General features: G+C 46.0%; 1 protein-coding gene across 1 annotated transcript; it reads right to left on the bottom strand.

Annotated features, from left to right (window-relative positions):
* Window positions 1-8835: 8835 nt before the first annotated feature.
* On the bottom strand, window positions 8836-15132 carry RNF26 (ring finger protein 26). The gene has a single exon (XM_028707777.2). The coding sequence runs from the start codon at window positions 14129-14131 to the stop codon at window positions 12626-12628; it is 1506 nt and encodes a 501-aa protein (XP_028563610.2). The 5' UTR covers window positions 14132-15132; the 3' UTR covers window positions 8836-12625.
* Window positions 15133-15468: the final 336 nt, after the last annotated feature.

Raw genomic sequence — 15468 nt, 5'->3', positions numbered from 1 at the left:
CAGGCTCATTAACTCATTTCCTAGCTTGCGGTTGGATTGGGGGTCCGCTTTATTTATACATAGAGGGACACCTGGGGGGGGGGGAGCCCCAGCCAGTCCATAGGGAATCCTTCTCTGCCGTCCATCTCCAACTGGCTAATGGGGGGGGGGATTAACAGGGGAAATCACCATCCTCATTAAAGTTGTCGTCTGATCTTACCCCCCCACAGCACTGGGCTCAGATTCGGCCAGACAAAGGAGGCAGATGTGGGGAGCAGAGGGGGAGAACGAGACAGGCTTAGGGGGATAAATCAGTCTTTGGTTTAGCTCACATCAAAGGGAGCTTTTCCAATAACACGGGGAGGGAGGTTGAGATCAAGGGATGGGGAAAGATACCTCCAAGGCCACTGCTGGCCTTCTTTATTTCTGGACACAAAATCATAGAATTGCAGAGTCCAACCCTCTGCGATGCAAGAATCTTTTGCCCAATGTGGGGATCCAACCCATGTCCCTGAGATTAAGAGTCTCACGCTCTGCCAACAGTCTCAGGTCTCCGAGGAAGTTGCCTGTTTGCCAACACATCACAAACAGGGAAGGATCCCAACCTCTCTAGAAAGGCCATCCTCATATTTTTGATGCTGAAAAGCAGCTAGCACGGAAACAGTCCACTTTAACAAAAAGTGAAATACCTGTGGTTATGTTATATTCATATCGTAATTGTATTTTCAACCTCTCTTGCATCCCAAAATCAGATTACAAGTCAGTTTAAATGTAGAAACAAATAAATGCAGAATTATGAAACAGTTCCAAGAACAAAAAGCAAGGTAAGAAGCAAGCAGACTTATGCATCCTAAAATCACCTATGGAGTCAACCATGGAACATTTTCATATCCACCATCTGTTAATTGCATCCCTTGAATGCCTAGGCAAACACGGGGGGGGGGGGCATCTTTACCTGGTGCCAGTCATGTTTCCAGGGGAAGTGTTTTCCACAGTTGGGGTACCACCACAGAGAAGGCCTTGTTGTCCATGAACCGCAGGTGGTCTATGAGCTTGGTCCAGGTGGTCTGCAGCATGTCTGTAAAAATTCAATTAAAAATTGTACCGCTTGTAGCACAGCACATTACAGTTCACAGAACTGTAGAATTGTAGAGTTGGCAGGTACCCACAAGGGTCATCTAGTCCAGCCCCCTGCACCAGATGTTGCCGCAACAGGCAGAGAAACCAAGACACACAGCAATTTTCAAGTGGTCTGTGGGGGGGGGATGTTTGGGAACCATGGCCCTAGCCTGTGTCACCGTAAAATGTATCTCACCCAGTGATGAAGCCATGAGATCGCCCCCACCCCAAACTTAGAAAAGCGTCATGCCCCCCCTTAATGTAGCCTCAAACTTGGGTCCCCAGATGTTCTTGGACTACACCTACCATCATCCCTGACCATGGTGCTGCTAGCTAAGAATGATGGGAGTTGTAGTCCGACAACATCTGGGGACTCAAGGCTACCTTAGTGTTTAACAGGCATGGCCAAACTTAGCTCTCCAGCTGTTTTGGGACTACAATTCCCATCATCCCTGACCACTGGTCCTGTTAGCTAGGGATGATGGGAGTTGTAGTCCCAAAAAAGCTGGAGGGTCAAGTTTGGCCATGCCTGGTTTAAGATGTCAAGGAGATAAAGAACTACACAGCTTTTGGAAGAAATCTGAAGGCAGCACTATATCAGGAATTTTTTGACATTTTTTAAATTTTTTATATTGTACTGGAAGCCTCCCAGAGTGGCTGTGGGCCCGGATGGGCAGCGTATTATTATTATTATTATTATTATTATTATTATTATTATTATTATTATTATGCACTGGTGCATAATAGGAGGGCTCACAGCTTTTCCTGTTGAGGAAAAAACCCAGAACCTTAAGGCTACATGACACATAGCCCTTTTTGTTCTAGATGAAGTTGCCTTTCTCTCTATGCGTAACAGCTAAGCAGTGTGTAAACTGCACTGCCTATGGGTAAACCCACAATGCAGGAGGCCGCATCATTCTGCTTTCTCTGGTGCACAGAACATCACAATGAGTTTTAGCAAGGGGAGGGCTGTGGGACCTTTATGAGCATTTGGGAATTGCATCCTTCTCTTCATGGGCCAGACTTTGGAGAACCACATTCTTGAATCACAAGTGTCACAAGTTGCCTCGGGTGCAATCCTGTATGCCCTTGCTTCTGTCTGACTGGTGGGACAGTCATGGCTGAGCAACAGAAGGGACTTTGGTCAACAGTGAGCGTCATTATTCGTTCATCCAGCCTTCTCCTCACCCCCAGAATTGAGTGAGTCATTTGTTCCCCATCGCAGTAAAGATTCATTTGTGTCAAAGTCATATGAACAGCCACAATCCATTTCTCCTCCCTCCCTCTTTGCTTCGTTTAGAAATGAGAAGCTTCTGGGTTGGTGCATCTTTCACCTTTCAAGTTCACAAAAACATGCTGTTGGGTTTCTCCTCCACACTTTCCACTTTCCGTATTCCCAGAACCCTCAATAAATAACAGTTTTCAGAGTTCTTTGGGTATGCCATACACCTTATGCATGTGACCAGGACGTGCACAACACTGAGAGGAGAAACTTACATTGGGAAAATAATGTAGGGAAAGGAGTTAAACCACCACAGTTCTATTCTGAATCTCTTGTGTTCCCTCCTTCCCAGTTTTTTTATACTTCTTATTCTTCTTAAAGGGGGATTCTCATCAGGTATATCTTGCACCTTGTCCACTTGCCCAAGTTTCCTACCCTGCTGATTCTTGGAATTGTGCCCTTTTGGCGAGTAACTTGGAGAGCTCTGGGAAGTCCAAGCAGGGATCGTCATGGAAGAGATGGATTTTGCTTGGTCCGTGCCACTTGGAGGAGTTGCACGTGAGCGGTTGCCAAATCAGATAACGGCACATTGTTTTGAAGCTCTTCTTACAGTCCCTTGTTCCCACCAGTTTTAAGAAGATATGAAGAAGAAAAAATTCCACTGAGACTGGAGCTTTTTCTAGGCGAGTTTATAAATAGAGTGTGATTAGGAGGCATGGAGAGAAGCAAAACTATCTGTACGTGAGATCTAAACTCCATTCCCCACCATCTCCACAATGTGCTCTCCAGCTGGGCAGGAAAGAGGAATGTGTTCTGAACATGGACGGAAATGGCTTTATAGAACAAATGGAGAGAGGAAGCATTTTTCCAGATTACCCTTACTTAGACCACATTTCCCTAAGGGTGGCTGTGTAGATCTCTTGATTTGCTGTCATGGCAACTGGGCAGCTGCACGTGTGAACCAAATATTGAATGATTTGCGCCCACCTACCCTCATGTTGCAATATATGAGAGAGCTCCTTCACACATTGTCAAATGCTTTTTTATAGCCACTAGGTGATGAACATGCATGCAGGAAAGAGCACAATCACTCCGCCTGAATCAGCATTTTGTGTTGCGTTTACAATGGGAAATTATTCCTGGCCGGGAAAGTTTGCACAAATCTAAGTTATTGACCATTTTGAGGTTGTTTAGGGATTTTTTAGGATTTTACCCCAGGGAATAAACTGCCACAGGGACCAGATTAAACTGATTGGCGGGCTGGATTTGGACATGCCTGCCCTATAGTTTTATTGCGGGTTTGTTTGCTTTTTTCAAATCTTGGTTTTTCTTTAAACCAGTTGAGCATGGGTGGTGCCATTTTTGGCTACATAAGCATCAGCACTTTCACCTGAACTTCTGAAATCGAGGGGTGGGTCCTTATGTGCATTGGAAAGAGAAGGGGCTAGAAACTGAGGGTGGTGAGGTGGGGAATTGGCAAAAGCACAGCTGCTCACTTTTGGAACCCTCCAAGAAAGGAGATCTTTGTGAAGGTTCAACAGCAATTAGAGGCAATATTCTCCCTTGTAAAACCCGCTCGTCTCTTGCCCAGACGTCTCTATGCACGTGCATGCACACGCATGCACACATCCCACCAGAAATGCTTCTGCATCGTGATGTCGCATGTGGAATATCAATAGAAAGGCCACTCCACTCAATCCATCAGAGCAGACCTTCAGTTGCCCTATTCCTTTTGCCTCTGGGACATCACAGGAAGATACTTTCGAACTGGTCAGACAATTTATAAATGTAGCCCAGTATGGCCCACTATAACTGGCAGTGGCAGTGGCTGTCCAAGATTTCAGCCAGAGCTCCTTCCCATCACCTGCTTGCTTGATTCTTTCAGAGATGCCAGTGTCCAGGGGCTGTCTCTTGCTTTTCATGGCTCCAGGGGGCAGTTTCCTCACGTTCAGCTCAGGTAGTGGAAGAAACAGAGAGAGAAGAAACTTCCAGGACAAAATCACTCCCAACAGCCCTGCCGTGTGCAAACTGTATGGGTAGGGAGAAAATACCAGGGTGGAAGAGCAACATTGATCATGTACATTACAAGATACAAATGTGCTCTGATCTACAGATAAACTCCTTGCTGGTTTTCGGGTTTTTTTTTTTGCTCCTTCGGAGCTTTCAAGGGAGCAGCTGCTCTCCAACCAGACTGGCTTTATCTGATTCTTCTATCACAGAGACAGATTTCTGTGTACATGAGCAGAAGCTGGGCTAAGCCACTGGCTCAAGGACCAGATTGGATATACCATTCTTACTACCGTCTAATAGGGAATTATAATGTCAGTCTGTGCTTCACTTTTCTGCTGGCATCAGCGATGATGCTCTTTCATAGCACTTTGGAACAGGGGTGCACAATTCCACCTACTGTTAGGACTCCAAGTCCCATCATCCCTGGCCATGGGCTATGCTAGCTGCGGGTGATGGGAGCTGGAGTCTAACAACATATGGCGATTGCAAGGTCGGTGTAGCCTGCTGTGATGTGTCTCAAGATTTTCTTGGTGTGTTTTTCCCCTCAAGGGTTTCTTAGCTTATCGTGTTCCCTCTCACGGAGCAGGGCTAATGATTCTGTGTGGATAAACAAGACCTGCTGTCTCTCTCAGCCCTTCTTGTCTTTCCTTAGGAAATTTCCACATAGCTGCTATCTCAGCACCAGATCACCACATACATATGGCTGTGTAAGGAATATGCATGTGTGCGTAATTGTTTTGAAAGGGCAAACCTTTGTCCCATCACAAACAGCTAATGAATTATCTCTGATGTGTGAACAAGCTATATCAAGAAGGTGTTTTTTTTAATAGTGCTCAGTTCTATTTTTTTAAAGCAACAACTTTGACCCCAGTATTTTTTTAAAAATATTCTGCACATATCTGAAGTTGTGTTTTTTTTAAAAAAAATCCTGTGGATGCAATATTTGGGTTTTCATACAGCTTGGTCTTTATTTCAGCAAGGGCTGGAGTAACAGAAAACAAATAAACTATGGAGAGAAGGGTGAAACTGGGAAGGAAGGAGGAAGAGACCCCCTCAGCCATCACCTGACAGCAAGAGAGGAACTGATGAGACAAGGCAGCAAACCCCACTCCATCAGTTCCTCCTCTCCCTGAGCTCTTTCCAGTCAAGCTAGTTATTCTGAGAACTTTTGAGATTTTTAAGGTCTGGGCCAGGCATAGGCAAACTTGGCCCTCCAGATGTTTTGAGACTACAATTCCCATCATCCCTGAACACTGGTCCTGTTAACTAGGGATGATGGGAGTTGTAGTCCCAAAACATCTGGATGGCCGAGTTTGCCTATGCCTGGTCTGGGCTTTCTTTCTTTCTTTCTTTCTTTCTTTCTTTCTTTCTTTCTTTCTTTCTTTCTTTCTTCCCTCTTTATCCCTTTTTCCTTTTGGGTCTGTCTTTCAGATAGCAAGCGAGCCTGAGGTCAGGGACTGTCTTGCCTGTTACTGATCTTTATGTAAAAAACTTTTCAACTGGTAAAAACGTTTCCATTCCTTTTGTAAAACCACAAAGTCCGTCTGCATCAGGTTTCTGTACTCTGCATTGCCATTGCCATTTATTCTTCACATCACCAGAATAAGGGAAAATCCCACCTCCACAGCTTGCGTGTTAAAAAAAATAAAATCTGAAAGCATGAGACATAGCAACTTTGAATATTTTTTGTTAAAGGTGGTGTTCTAAGAAAGCCTAATTATGCACCAGCTGCAATATAAATCTCCTTAAATAATCCAGTCTTTTGTGCTATCGCCACAGTGCCATTCACCCCTTGGAATTATTCATTCACAGATGCCCATCTAGATCCTTCATTACTGGAGATCCAAAAGCAGGTGGTGGCTGTTTTCACTCTATTTCAGAAACCATTTCCCAAGAGGCAGTTAGTCCCATTTTTTTGCCCTGCTGATGAGTATATTGTTTTTATTGTCGCTTTTATATTGGTTTAAGCCGGTCTTCCCTCAAGCCTTCTAGATGTTTTGGACTACAATTCCCATCCTCCCTGGTCACTGACTAGGGCTGATGGGAGTTTGAGTCCAACAACATCTGGAGGGCACCGCGTTGGGTAAGGCTGAGAAGGGAGTACTTTATCATAGGAACATAAAGGTAAAGGGACCCCTGACCATTAGGTCCAGTCGTGACCGACTCTGGGGTTGCGGCGCTCATCTCGCTTTACTGGCCGAGGGAGCCGATATTTGTCCGCAGTTTTTCCAGGTCATGTGGCCAGCATGACTAAGCCGCTTCTGGTGAACCAGAGCAGCACATGGAAACGCCATTTAGTTTCCTGCCAGAGCGGTACCTATTTATCTACTTGCACTTTGAAGTGCTTTTGAACTGCTAGGTTGGCAGGAGCAGGGACCGAGGAACGGGAGCTCACTCCGTGGCAGGGATTCAAACCGCCGACCTTCTAATCAGCAAGTCCTAGGCTCTGTGGTTTAACCCACAGCGCCACCCACGTCCCTTCATAGGAACAAAGGAAGGCGTCATATACAGAGTTAAGCATTGGTTCCCCCGGCTCAGTATTGTCTACACTGACCGGCAGCAGCTCTCCAGGGTCAGGAGTCTTTCCCAGCCACACCAGATGCCAGAGATTGAACCTGAAGCTGATACTCTTGACACTGAAGTACATCCATTCCACTTGCTTGTCTCCCCGACAGCCATTTCTTCCCTCCCAAGCTGCTAAACCCTTAGATCTGATCTAGGTGAACGTTTTCTCTTGTAAATGCTCACCTGGAATCATGTAACACGGGAGAAAAATAGCCAGCAGGAAAAGCATTATTTACATCCTCTGCATGAAAAGACAAAATCACAGCCAGCTGTGGCGCCTTTTCAGTTATGAAAAGCTGAGGCCTCCTTACATGTCTCTGTGTGTAATATCCACCACCCCAGGCTCTTTGGGAGGAAAAGTGGGTAGAAATTCAGTAAACAGAATAACGTATTTTTCGCTCTATAGGACACTTTTTCCCCTTCAAAAATTAAGGGAAAATGTGTGTGCATCTTATGGAGCCAATGCAGGCTCCTTGGCTTCAGCGATAGCAACGCAAAGCCTCCGAAGCGCAGAGGGAGCGCTCCCGCCGCGCTCCGGAGGCTTCGCATTGCTTTCGCTGAAGCCTCCAGAGCTATCCCCAAGCCTTCGGAGCACAGCAGGAGTTCCCGCTGCGCTCCGGAGGCTTCGGGTTGTCTTCACTGCAGCCTGGAGAGTGAGAGGGGTCGGTGCACACCAATCCCTCTTGCTCTCCAGGCTTCGCTTCGCTGGAGAGGCACTGCACAGTTTTCCCTCTCTGCGCAGCGCCCCTTCAGCGAAGCGGGAGGAGAAATGGAAGGGGCTCTGTTTCTCCTGCCGCTTTGCTGAAGGGGCGCTGAGCAGAGGGGAATTTTTTTCCCTGTTCTCCCCCTCTAAAACAAGATGCGTCCTATGGTCGGGTGCGTCCTATACAGCGAAAAATACGGTAAATGAGTTAACTTGCCCCTGAGCTATAAAAGTATGCCACTTGTCTTTCAGCCTCAGCCCATTCCCTCACCCCATCCTCTGAAATTTTGGAACAATGATACCAACCTGAGTTACAGGGTTGTTGCATCATCCCACCACATCTGCAAAGCACTTTGTACACTCTTTTAAGTATTCATTGTTATTATCGATTGCAAATTGCTTTTACTGTTATTAACAGAAAAACAACTCATTCATAATATATGTTAACACCACTATCATCGCCCCAGGTGCATTCTTTAAATTCTTAATCAGCATTTTCCCAGCTTGCTCTGGAAACCCATCCAGCTAGCTCTCTCATCCTACAGTGGAGGATTCCAGGGTGAGAGAGTCACTCGATTTAGGTTTCGCTTTCTTGGCTGAACTTCGTGAAGGGAATCATAGTGGCTGCCAGGGAGACCACAACGATCTGGCCTGGCAAGATTCCAGCTGTGCCTCAAAAGGGACTTTCCTTTGCAGAAGTGGTTGCTAGAATTTAACTCACAGCAGCCCCAAGTCAGAATGCAGATAAGGAGCCAACCTCATCGGACTGAAGGATTAAATCTAGAGGTGGAAAATACCGACTGCAGAACGTTATCCAAGATAAGACTTGCCCTCAATGAGTTCTGGACATCTTCGGGAGACCTCATTCATTTAGACTTTCACACACAAGCTGGTATATTATGTAGAAAATGCTACCCAAGTGATATGTTTTAAATTACTCGTCCTCAAAGTTGGGGGAGATAAAAGTGTGGTTGCATTGCCTGTGGAAGGCAACGAAGGTTTCATTTCAGCTGTATCATGTAGCTGGGGAACTGAAGCTGAGATAATAACTTACCTAAGACCACTCAGTGGCTCTGTGTGGGATTTGTATCCAGTTTCTTCAGTTCCACCAGAGCCACTAGGTTCTTTCGGTGACACGTCAGCCCAGAAAATGTAAATGGAATAAACAAAAAGGAGAGGCCTTGAGTGCCTTCCTTTTTTAATAAAATCGTTTATAAAGAACAGTGGGAAGAGCTAATTTTGTGAAAAGGGTTCCTTTTAATTTGCAAACAATCATTTTACATAGTGCAAAGAATAGACTTTGCCATTACCACATAAGCAAACCAAATGGCCCCTCCAGAGGCAGCAAGAAGAGCAACTGCAAGAGGAGACAACGGAGCAGGTACTGGATAAAAGGCAATTGCACGTCATCTTCATCTTCTTATAAAATAACACTCAGAAGGTTTGTGAGAGTGGGCAGCAGTTTGAACAAGGCACAGATCAGGAGTGAGCAGCTAGCTCCACGGGACTGTAGGCAGGCCTTTGCTGCAACACCACTCTTTTCTGCTCCTGTTCGATTCTCCATCCATCCACCCCCCCCAAAAAAAAAATAATTGCAAAATGTGCAGTTCTAAACATCTAACTGCTTAGAAAGACTGGAATAAAACTCCTCAGATACAGATTTTTGGGGGGTGGGGTGGGATGGTTAGAGAGAACCACATATTATTCTAAATTAGGTTGCTCTCCAACATGCACATTTCTTTAGTTGCTCAGTACAAATCAGTGCATGTAAACTCTGGTCTATGCTAGCAGAACTATAGAGCAGAGGAGCCTGTACTGATTCAGACTGCAGGTAAGCAGGTTCACATTACTGGATGCTCCCCTCCAAATAAATAAATAATAATAATAATAATTTGTTAGCTTTCTACTTGTAAATAATAAGGAGCAGGATGACCAAGAACCCCTCTCTGATGTGCTACTTTGTTTTTAACTTGTAGAAAGTTTTGTTATGTAGAGAAGGATTACAAAAATAGAATCACCCATCTGCAGCCAGAAGTTGCAGTCTGCCCTACTACCTTGTAACACATGTTGACTGTCTAGATCCAACTGATTATATAAACTCTCTTTGATCCCATACACACACACACACACACACACACACACACACAATCACAAGCTCACTTGAGTTTGTTAGCTTTATAGCTAGCTTGCCTTCAGCACTGTCTTCCTTTCTGACCTGCCATCATTAAGGCACTCAGTTTAGCATTTGCTCAAATCCATTTTTCAGCTTACCAAACCTTTGGCTCCACACAATAGTACATCATATCATTCAGAGGGGTGCCGCAGCTCTCCCTCAAAACCAAGGGACTTGGCAAATACTCTGTTAGGATTCAGCTGCACTGTGCAGATTTAACTGCAAGGTTCGAATTAAAAGAAAATTAAAAACATAATGCAGAAGACTTTCCAATTTTTTAAAAAAACAAAACTCCACACTTTGGGAGGGTTTTAAACAGTCCCGTTTTTAAAATGCAACTGAAAAATTCTGATTTTGCAACCCCCACACTGCGTACCGCCGCAACATTCAAACCAAGTGTCATCAAATCTTAGCATCTGACTTAGCAGACAATGTGTTCCAACAAGGTAGACACTCTAGTTTTCAGGACGGGAAAATCTGCTTTGAGATTCCAGTCTTCATTCTCATTTTGCAAAGTGAAGTTTAGCCCCTGAAGCATTTGGGGGTGAGGGTTGAACAACCTTCCCAGAGGGCATTGAGCAGTGTTACAAAAGGCAAGGTCTCCTGGATGCGTTGCTCAAGTCTGCTGCAAAGGGTGCTGCGTAAGGTCACGATGGTGGAATTCATGACACCCTGACCTTTCAGCTGTGGACCTCATCTGTTACAAAGAGATATTCACCGGGAAGTAAGCGCTATTAAAATCAACAGGGCATACTTCAAAGCAAACACTTAGGACCAGGGTGCCAGCCACATTCTAATGCTATTAAAACGATTCTGTGAAGGACGCTGATATCCGGTGCTTTTATACAGTCAGGATCAAGCCATGTTATGCCACAGCTTCAACAAGGCTGCAAAAACCTCTCCGGCCCAGGTGCAGCACTCCATTTATGACTAGGAACAGCTTTCAATAATTTAGAAAGCTCAAAAGACCACCACGAATATAAAACTTGCCAGTGTTTCATACCTCTACTTCTCAGCTTTCTTTTCCCCAGTTTAAACATTCAGGAAACCAGGTGGCTCTGGTCAGGGTGGCAGGTGAGGTGGGTAAACCACTATCTGTCTTTCTCATCTCCACATTTTAGACACAGGAGAGATGAAGATTAGCAGCAGCTATTCACTGAGTTTTCTATGCTTTTGGATTTGCTCTCGTGCCCAATTTCCAAGAAGCAGAGCTATGGATGCTTTCTGACTAGGTCTGGGGGGAAAGGGAGCCCAGAGGTTACTCTTATGCCAAGTGCAACTGTCAAAACAAACCACTCTAGCCTATGTCCCTTCCTACTTTCGTAATTTTCCTTCTAGAACGAATGTTACTTGCACCTGGGAGACTGGTTTCGTCTTCTGGACTTAAGCGATCAGATCCAGAGCCAGACTTTCTTCCTGAGGTCACCACCCTGTTCAAATCTTACCCAGACAAGTAGTCATAAAAAACTTTATCTTATTATCAGTCCACACCAGAGACTTAACAGGGCCTGGAGTCAAACCATGCAGTCTCCAGCACTGTTGATAAGAGGCTTGCCACTTGTTACGACTATATTTGGTTACATCAGCTTTCCCCAGCTGGACCCCAAAGAGGGAAAATATATATCAATCAAACAGTTGTGCAATAAAGCTGGAATGTAATAGTTTTGCATAGGTGGCCTGTGGAAGTTACATGCCAGCAGAGACAAGAGGATCCTGACTTCAGCTTGCTAGTGAACTACTGTGTGTGGTGTCTCTGTGCTCCACAGCTGCACATTTGGTGTCCAACTTGCTTTTTATATGAAGTCTTGAAACAAATGAGCACAGAAAACCTGGAGGGGGGTGGGAAATGACAGTGCTGCCACAGCTCTTTCAAAATTACACATCAAAAAGATGCTCACTGGGTATTGGGAAGTACTTCTTGAAAGTAGGAATTCTGTGGTGCATGGTTTTTAAAAGTGCAAGCTAAATTAGTGAGGCTTTCTATGTATAGCACCTGTCAGAAATCTACACACCGATGCTTGGAAGTATGAACTTTCCTACTACAGAATGCACAAATACATGTTAAGGTAACTAGACAATATTCTGAAGAGAACCATGAAACTGGCCTACTGGTCAGTTTCAGGTTGCTGAAGTCTCACTATTAGAACATACATGGGAAACTTATGGCTCTCCAGACATTATTGGACTCCAACTCCCATCAGCCTAGTCAGCATGGCTGATGGTCAGGGATTACAGGAGCTGTAGTCCAGGTACATTCCCCTGCTCTAGAAAGAAATGCCGGGGTGAGAATATTGTTTCATACCCCCAGTAAAAGAATGAAGGATTAACATATTTTTCCCAAGTGTTTACCAAATAAGCCTGCTAAGGATTGTTGTTGTTGTTTACATGCTAAGTTATAGGAAAGCCAAAAAATCTACAATTTCAGCACCTGCTCTCTTTGCAACAGGTAGCTCCTTACCAGAAATCTACCTTAATTACTTGTCAGCTTCTGGCTGACATTTTACCAGTTGTTGTTTTTAAGCGACACTTTTGTATACTCAACATGATGGCTCAACATCTTTAGCAACAGCAAAGTTCTAGATGATTACTGTGATTGGCTAGTGGCAGCAACAAGAAAAATGAAAACAGAGGTGCACAGAAACCATCCACAGTATTTTCCAAGTTGCACTGACTGCAATAGTTCTTTGGAAATAAAAAGGGTAGCCATTGCCAATATCAACGATCAGCATAAAGCTGCTGTCAACCAGCTGCCATAGAAAGCAGCAGGCACAAAATGCCAGCAGCCCCACATGCTTTGGCCAATGCACATGGAAAGCTTGAAGGAATGTGGAAAAATCTATCCCCTCCACATAGGTCACAGGTAGACATTGAGAGTCTGCAGGATCATCTGCCGGCAGAGTGGGCAGTTGCGCTGGTATATGGCCTGCTGCAGCAGGATTTCAGTGCACTGCTGGCAGAGGCAAAGATGCCGGCAGGGAAGTAGCAAAACTGTCTTTGTTTGGTCCTGGCAGATGACACATTTCTTCCGCTCTTCTTGTTCTTTGAGAAGAAGCCATGGGTCATCGTCATCCTCCAGAGCATTAAGCTGCTCTTTTGTTGCAGGTTTGGCATGTGATGTGCTTGGTCCTTCACCAGGAGGCTGCAAGTGCTGCCCTGACTGCAGACTCCGTTGTGTAGTTGATTCCAGATCATCTTCTGTTCTGTGCTGGTTCCTGCTACCTCGAGCTGCTGCCTGCCATGTTTGGCGGGCACGGGGTACAGCCTGCTGATTGGTCACAGGTGGTCCTTGTCTTCTTGGAGGAGTTGCTCCAGGAGGAGCTGGTCCCTGAACTACAGCAGGTCCTCCTGGCCTTTCTTGGTTGCCCTCAATCAAAAGCTGTTGCTCTTGTTCCACATGGTGATTTCCTCCCCTGCCACCTCTGTTCCAGCTAGCCATCTGGAGGCTCCAGTCAGCTAACCTGCGCCAAGCTTGTGAGCTCAAGACCATCTCCAATGACAAGAGTACAATCTGATACAGGCGGCGCATGTCTCTGAGCAGGCGCTGGTAAGAAGGCATGGTGTTCAAATAGCCAGACATTTGGCTTGCCAGTGTCCACGTCAACTGAGGGTTGAGGATTAAGATGCTGGTGGCAAGAATCACAGACAGCAACATCAAACCATAGAGGTTGAGGAAGAAAACATTAAGCAGCAGCTTGCTCACAGAGGCCAGCAGATCAAACGCCAACTGGCAGGGAGTCCACAGGAGGATGGCCATAGCGATGGCACTGCTGGACAGCCGTGCAACAAAAGCTGCAAAAATATCGGTGACCCTTAGAAAGGGGCCAACAACAGTTTCCCACAGGGCCAGTCCCAGAGAGAAAAGGTTCTGGGTTCCAATGAGGCAGATGTTGATGATGCTGTTGACGAAGTAAGCCACAAGGCTCATGACGATGGCACACACTTCACACACTTGCCTGAGAAGTGACTGGCCGGAGCCAACCAGGTTCCAGAAACCACGATGCATAATTTCTTTGCTTTTAAGCGTCAGGTGGGTGAACAGGTGGCCCACTACTTTCAAGCTCTCCATGCTGGAGAAGAAGCCCCGCAGCATGTTGACGATGGTGTGCACAGAGCCCAGAGTCAAGTAATACAATGCCTCGGCTATGCATAGCGAGGATAACGTAATCCCATTCCAGCAGTGGATCACACAAGCAACCAAGGTATTGGGCAGGCTACAAACAAATGCAATGAGCCAGACGAGGAAGGACACTAGTGTGGAAAAGAGGAAGAAGTTGACATCCAGCAAGAGAACCAAGAGGTCCAAAATCATTCCCACACCATTGATAACCAGAAACACTAGATCCATAGCGGAGCTCCACATGGAGAGTGGGCAAAAATAGGAATAATTGGACTGACAAGAGTTTGATTGCCACTGCACCACTTCCCAAAACACTAAAAGGAGAGGTCCCAGTATGCTAGGAATGGATTTTTATGTTATTTCAGAGTTTTATGAAATAAGGGACTGTTTCGGCATCAAGATGGAAAGTGCACTGAAGACAAGCATCGATGCTCCCTTGTCCTTGAGGCTTAATCCCTTCTTTTAAAATTTGTAGGAATGCCCAGTTTGGAAGAGGAGTTGCTTTTAGTTACATCTCTCTCCAATTTGAATATACAAAGTATTTATTTCAGACCAGGTAGCAACAGTTCCATTTTCCGAAGGGAGCACGTCTGGCTCCTAAATCAGTCACTTGACAAGAAAAAAAAATACTCTCACTTCACTGAGAGTTATTGAGATCTAAGCAAATGCCCCTATATGCTACAAATGAGAGCTTCTTTCTTCCTCCTGAGCTTTTTATTTAAGGACTATGCTGACAGCAAAAGGGGTAGAAGCGAGTGTGTTTTTGTTTGCGTGGGGAAAATACGGGAGACCCCCATCAGACGAAAGGTGAGATTCTTATCAGTCCGCTGTGGCGAAAAAGCAGTAGACGGGGGAGACAAGTTAGGACATGCCCGCCAGTGTACTAGGGACGCATGCAGGGTAGGGGGGAGGGGACGAAAGGCTCCAGTGAAATCCCCTCCCCCTCAGGGGGCTCCTTGAAGGTGGTCTCCGAAGTCAGCTTAGGGAACTGGAGCCCAGACCGGGTGGGTCTCCCTCCGTAGCCCCCTTCCCCAAGGGGAGAGGACAGCACCCACTTCTCGCCTTGACAACCGTTGCCACCTTCTTGCGTCCCCCTCTCTTACTTGCAAGCAGCGGAATAAGGAAGGTGGGGAGATCGTTCCCGTTAAGTCTATCAATCGCTCCCACTCGCCGCTGCATCCGAAGCTCTTACCTTCGCGCTGATGGGCGCCGCCATTTTGGTAGGCGGGGCCAACGCTCCGCAGCCAATCAACCCAGGGGAACCCGACGGACGTTTAACCGTCCAGCGCGTGATTTGCTCGTCGTCGTTGTTGTTTTTCGCCTCCGTGCCACGATTGGGCAGTTTTGAAAAACGCCACTGGGCGGTTGACGGAGAGTGCCGAGGGGGCGTGGCTTTGCCGAGGCCGTTGAGAGGGGGAAGCCCCGCCCCAATACAGTGGGAGGATAATAGTAGGAGGGAGGACGGACGCTGCCCGACTGTTAGTAGGTCACGTGATTCTGTGGTGGGCGGGGTCCCAGGTTTAAAAGGAGAGTGTATTATTGTGACGGGGAGTATAATTTTCCCGCCTTTTTTCTTGAGG

Source organism: Podarcis muralis, chromosome 15 (assembly GCF_964188315.1).
Source record: "Podarcis muralis chromosome 15, rPodMur119.hap1.1, whole genome shotgun sequence".
Lineage (NCBI taxonomy): Eukaryota > Metazoa > Chordata > Lepidosauria > Squamata > Lacertidae > Podarcis > Podarcis muralis.
Note: the sequence above shows the minus strand (reverse complement) of the source record. Positions and strands in the feature narration are given on the sequence as shown.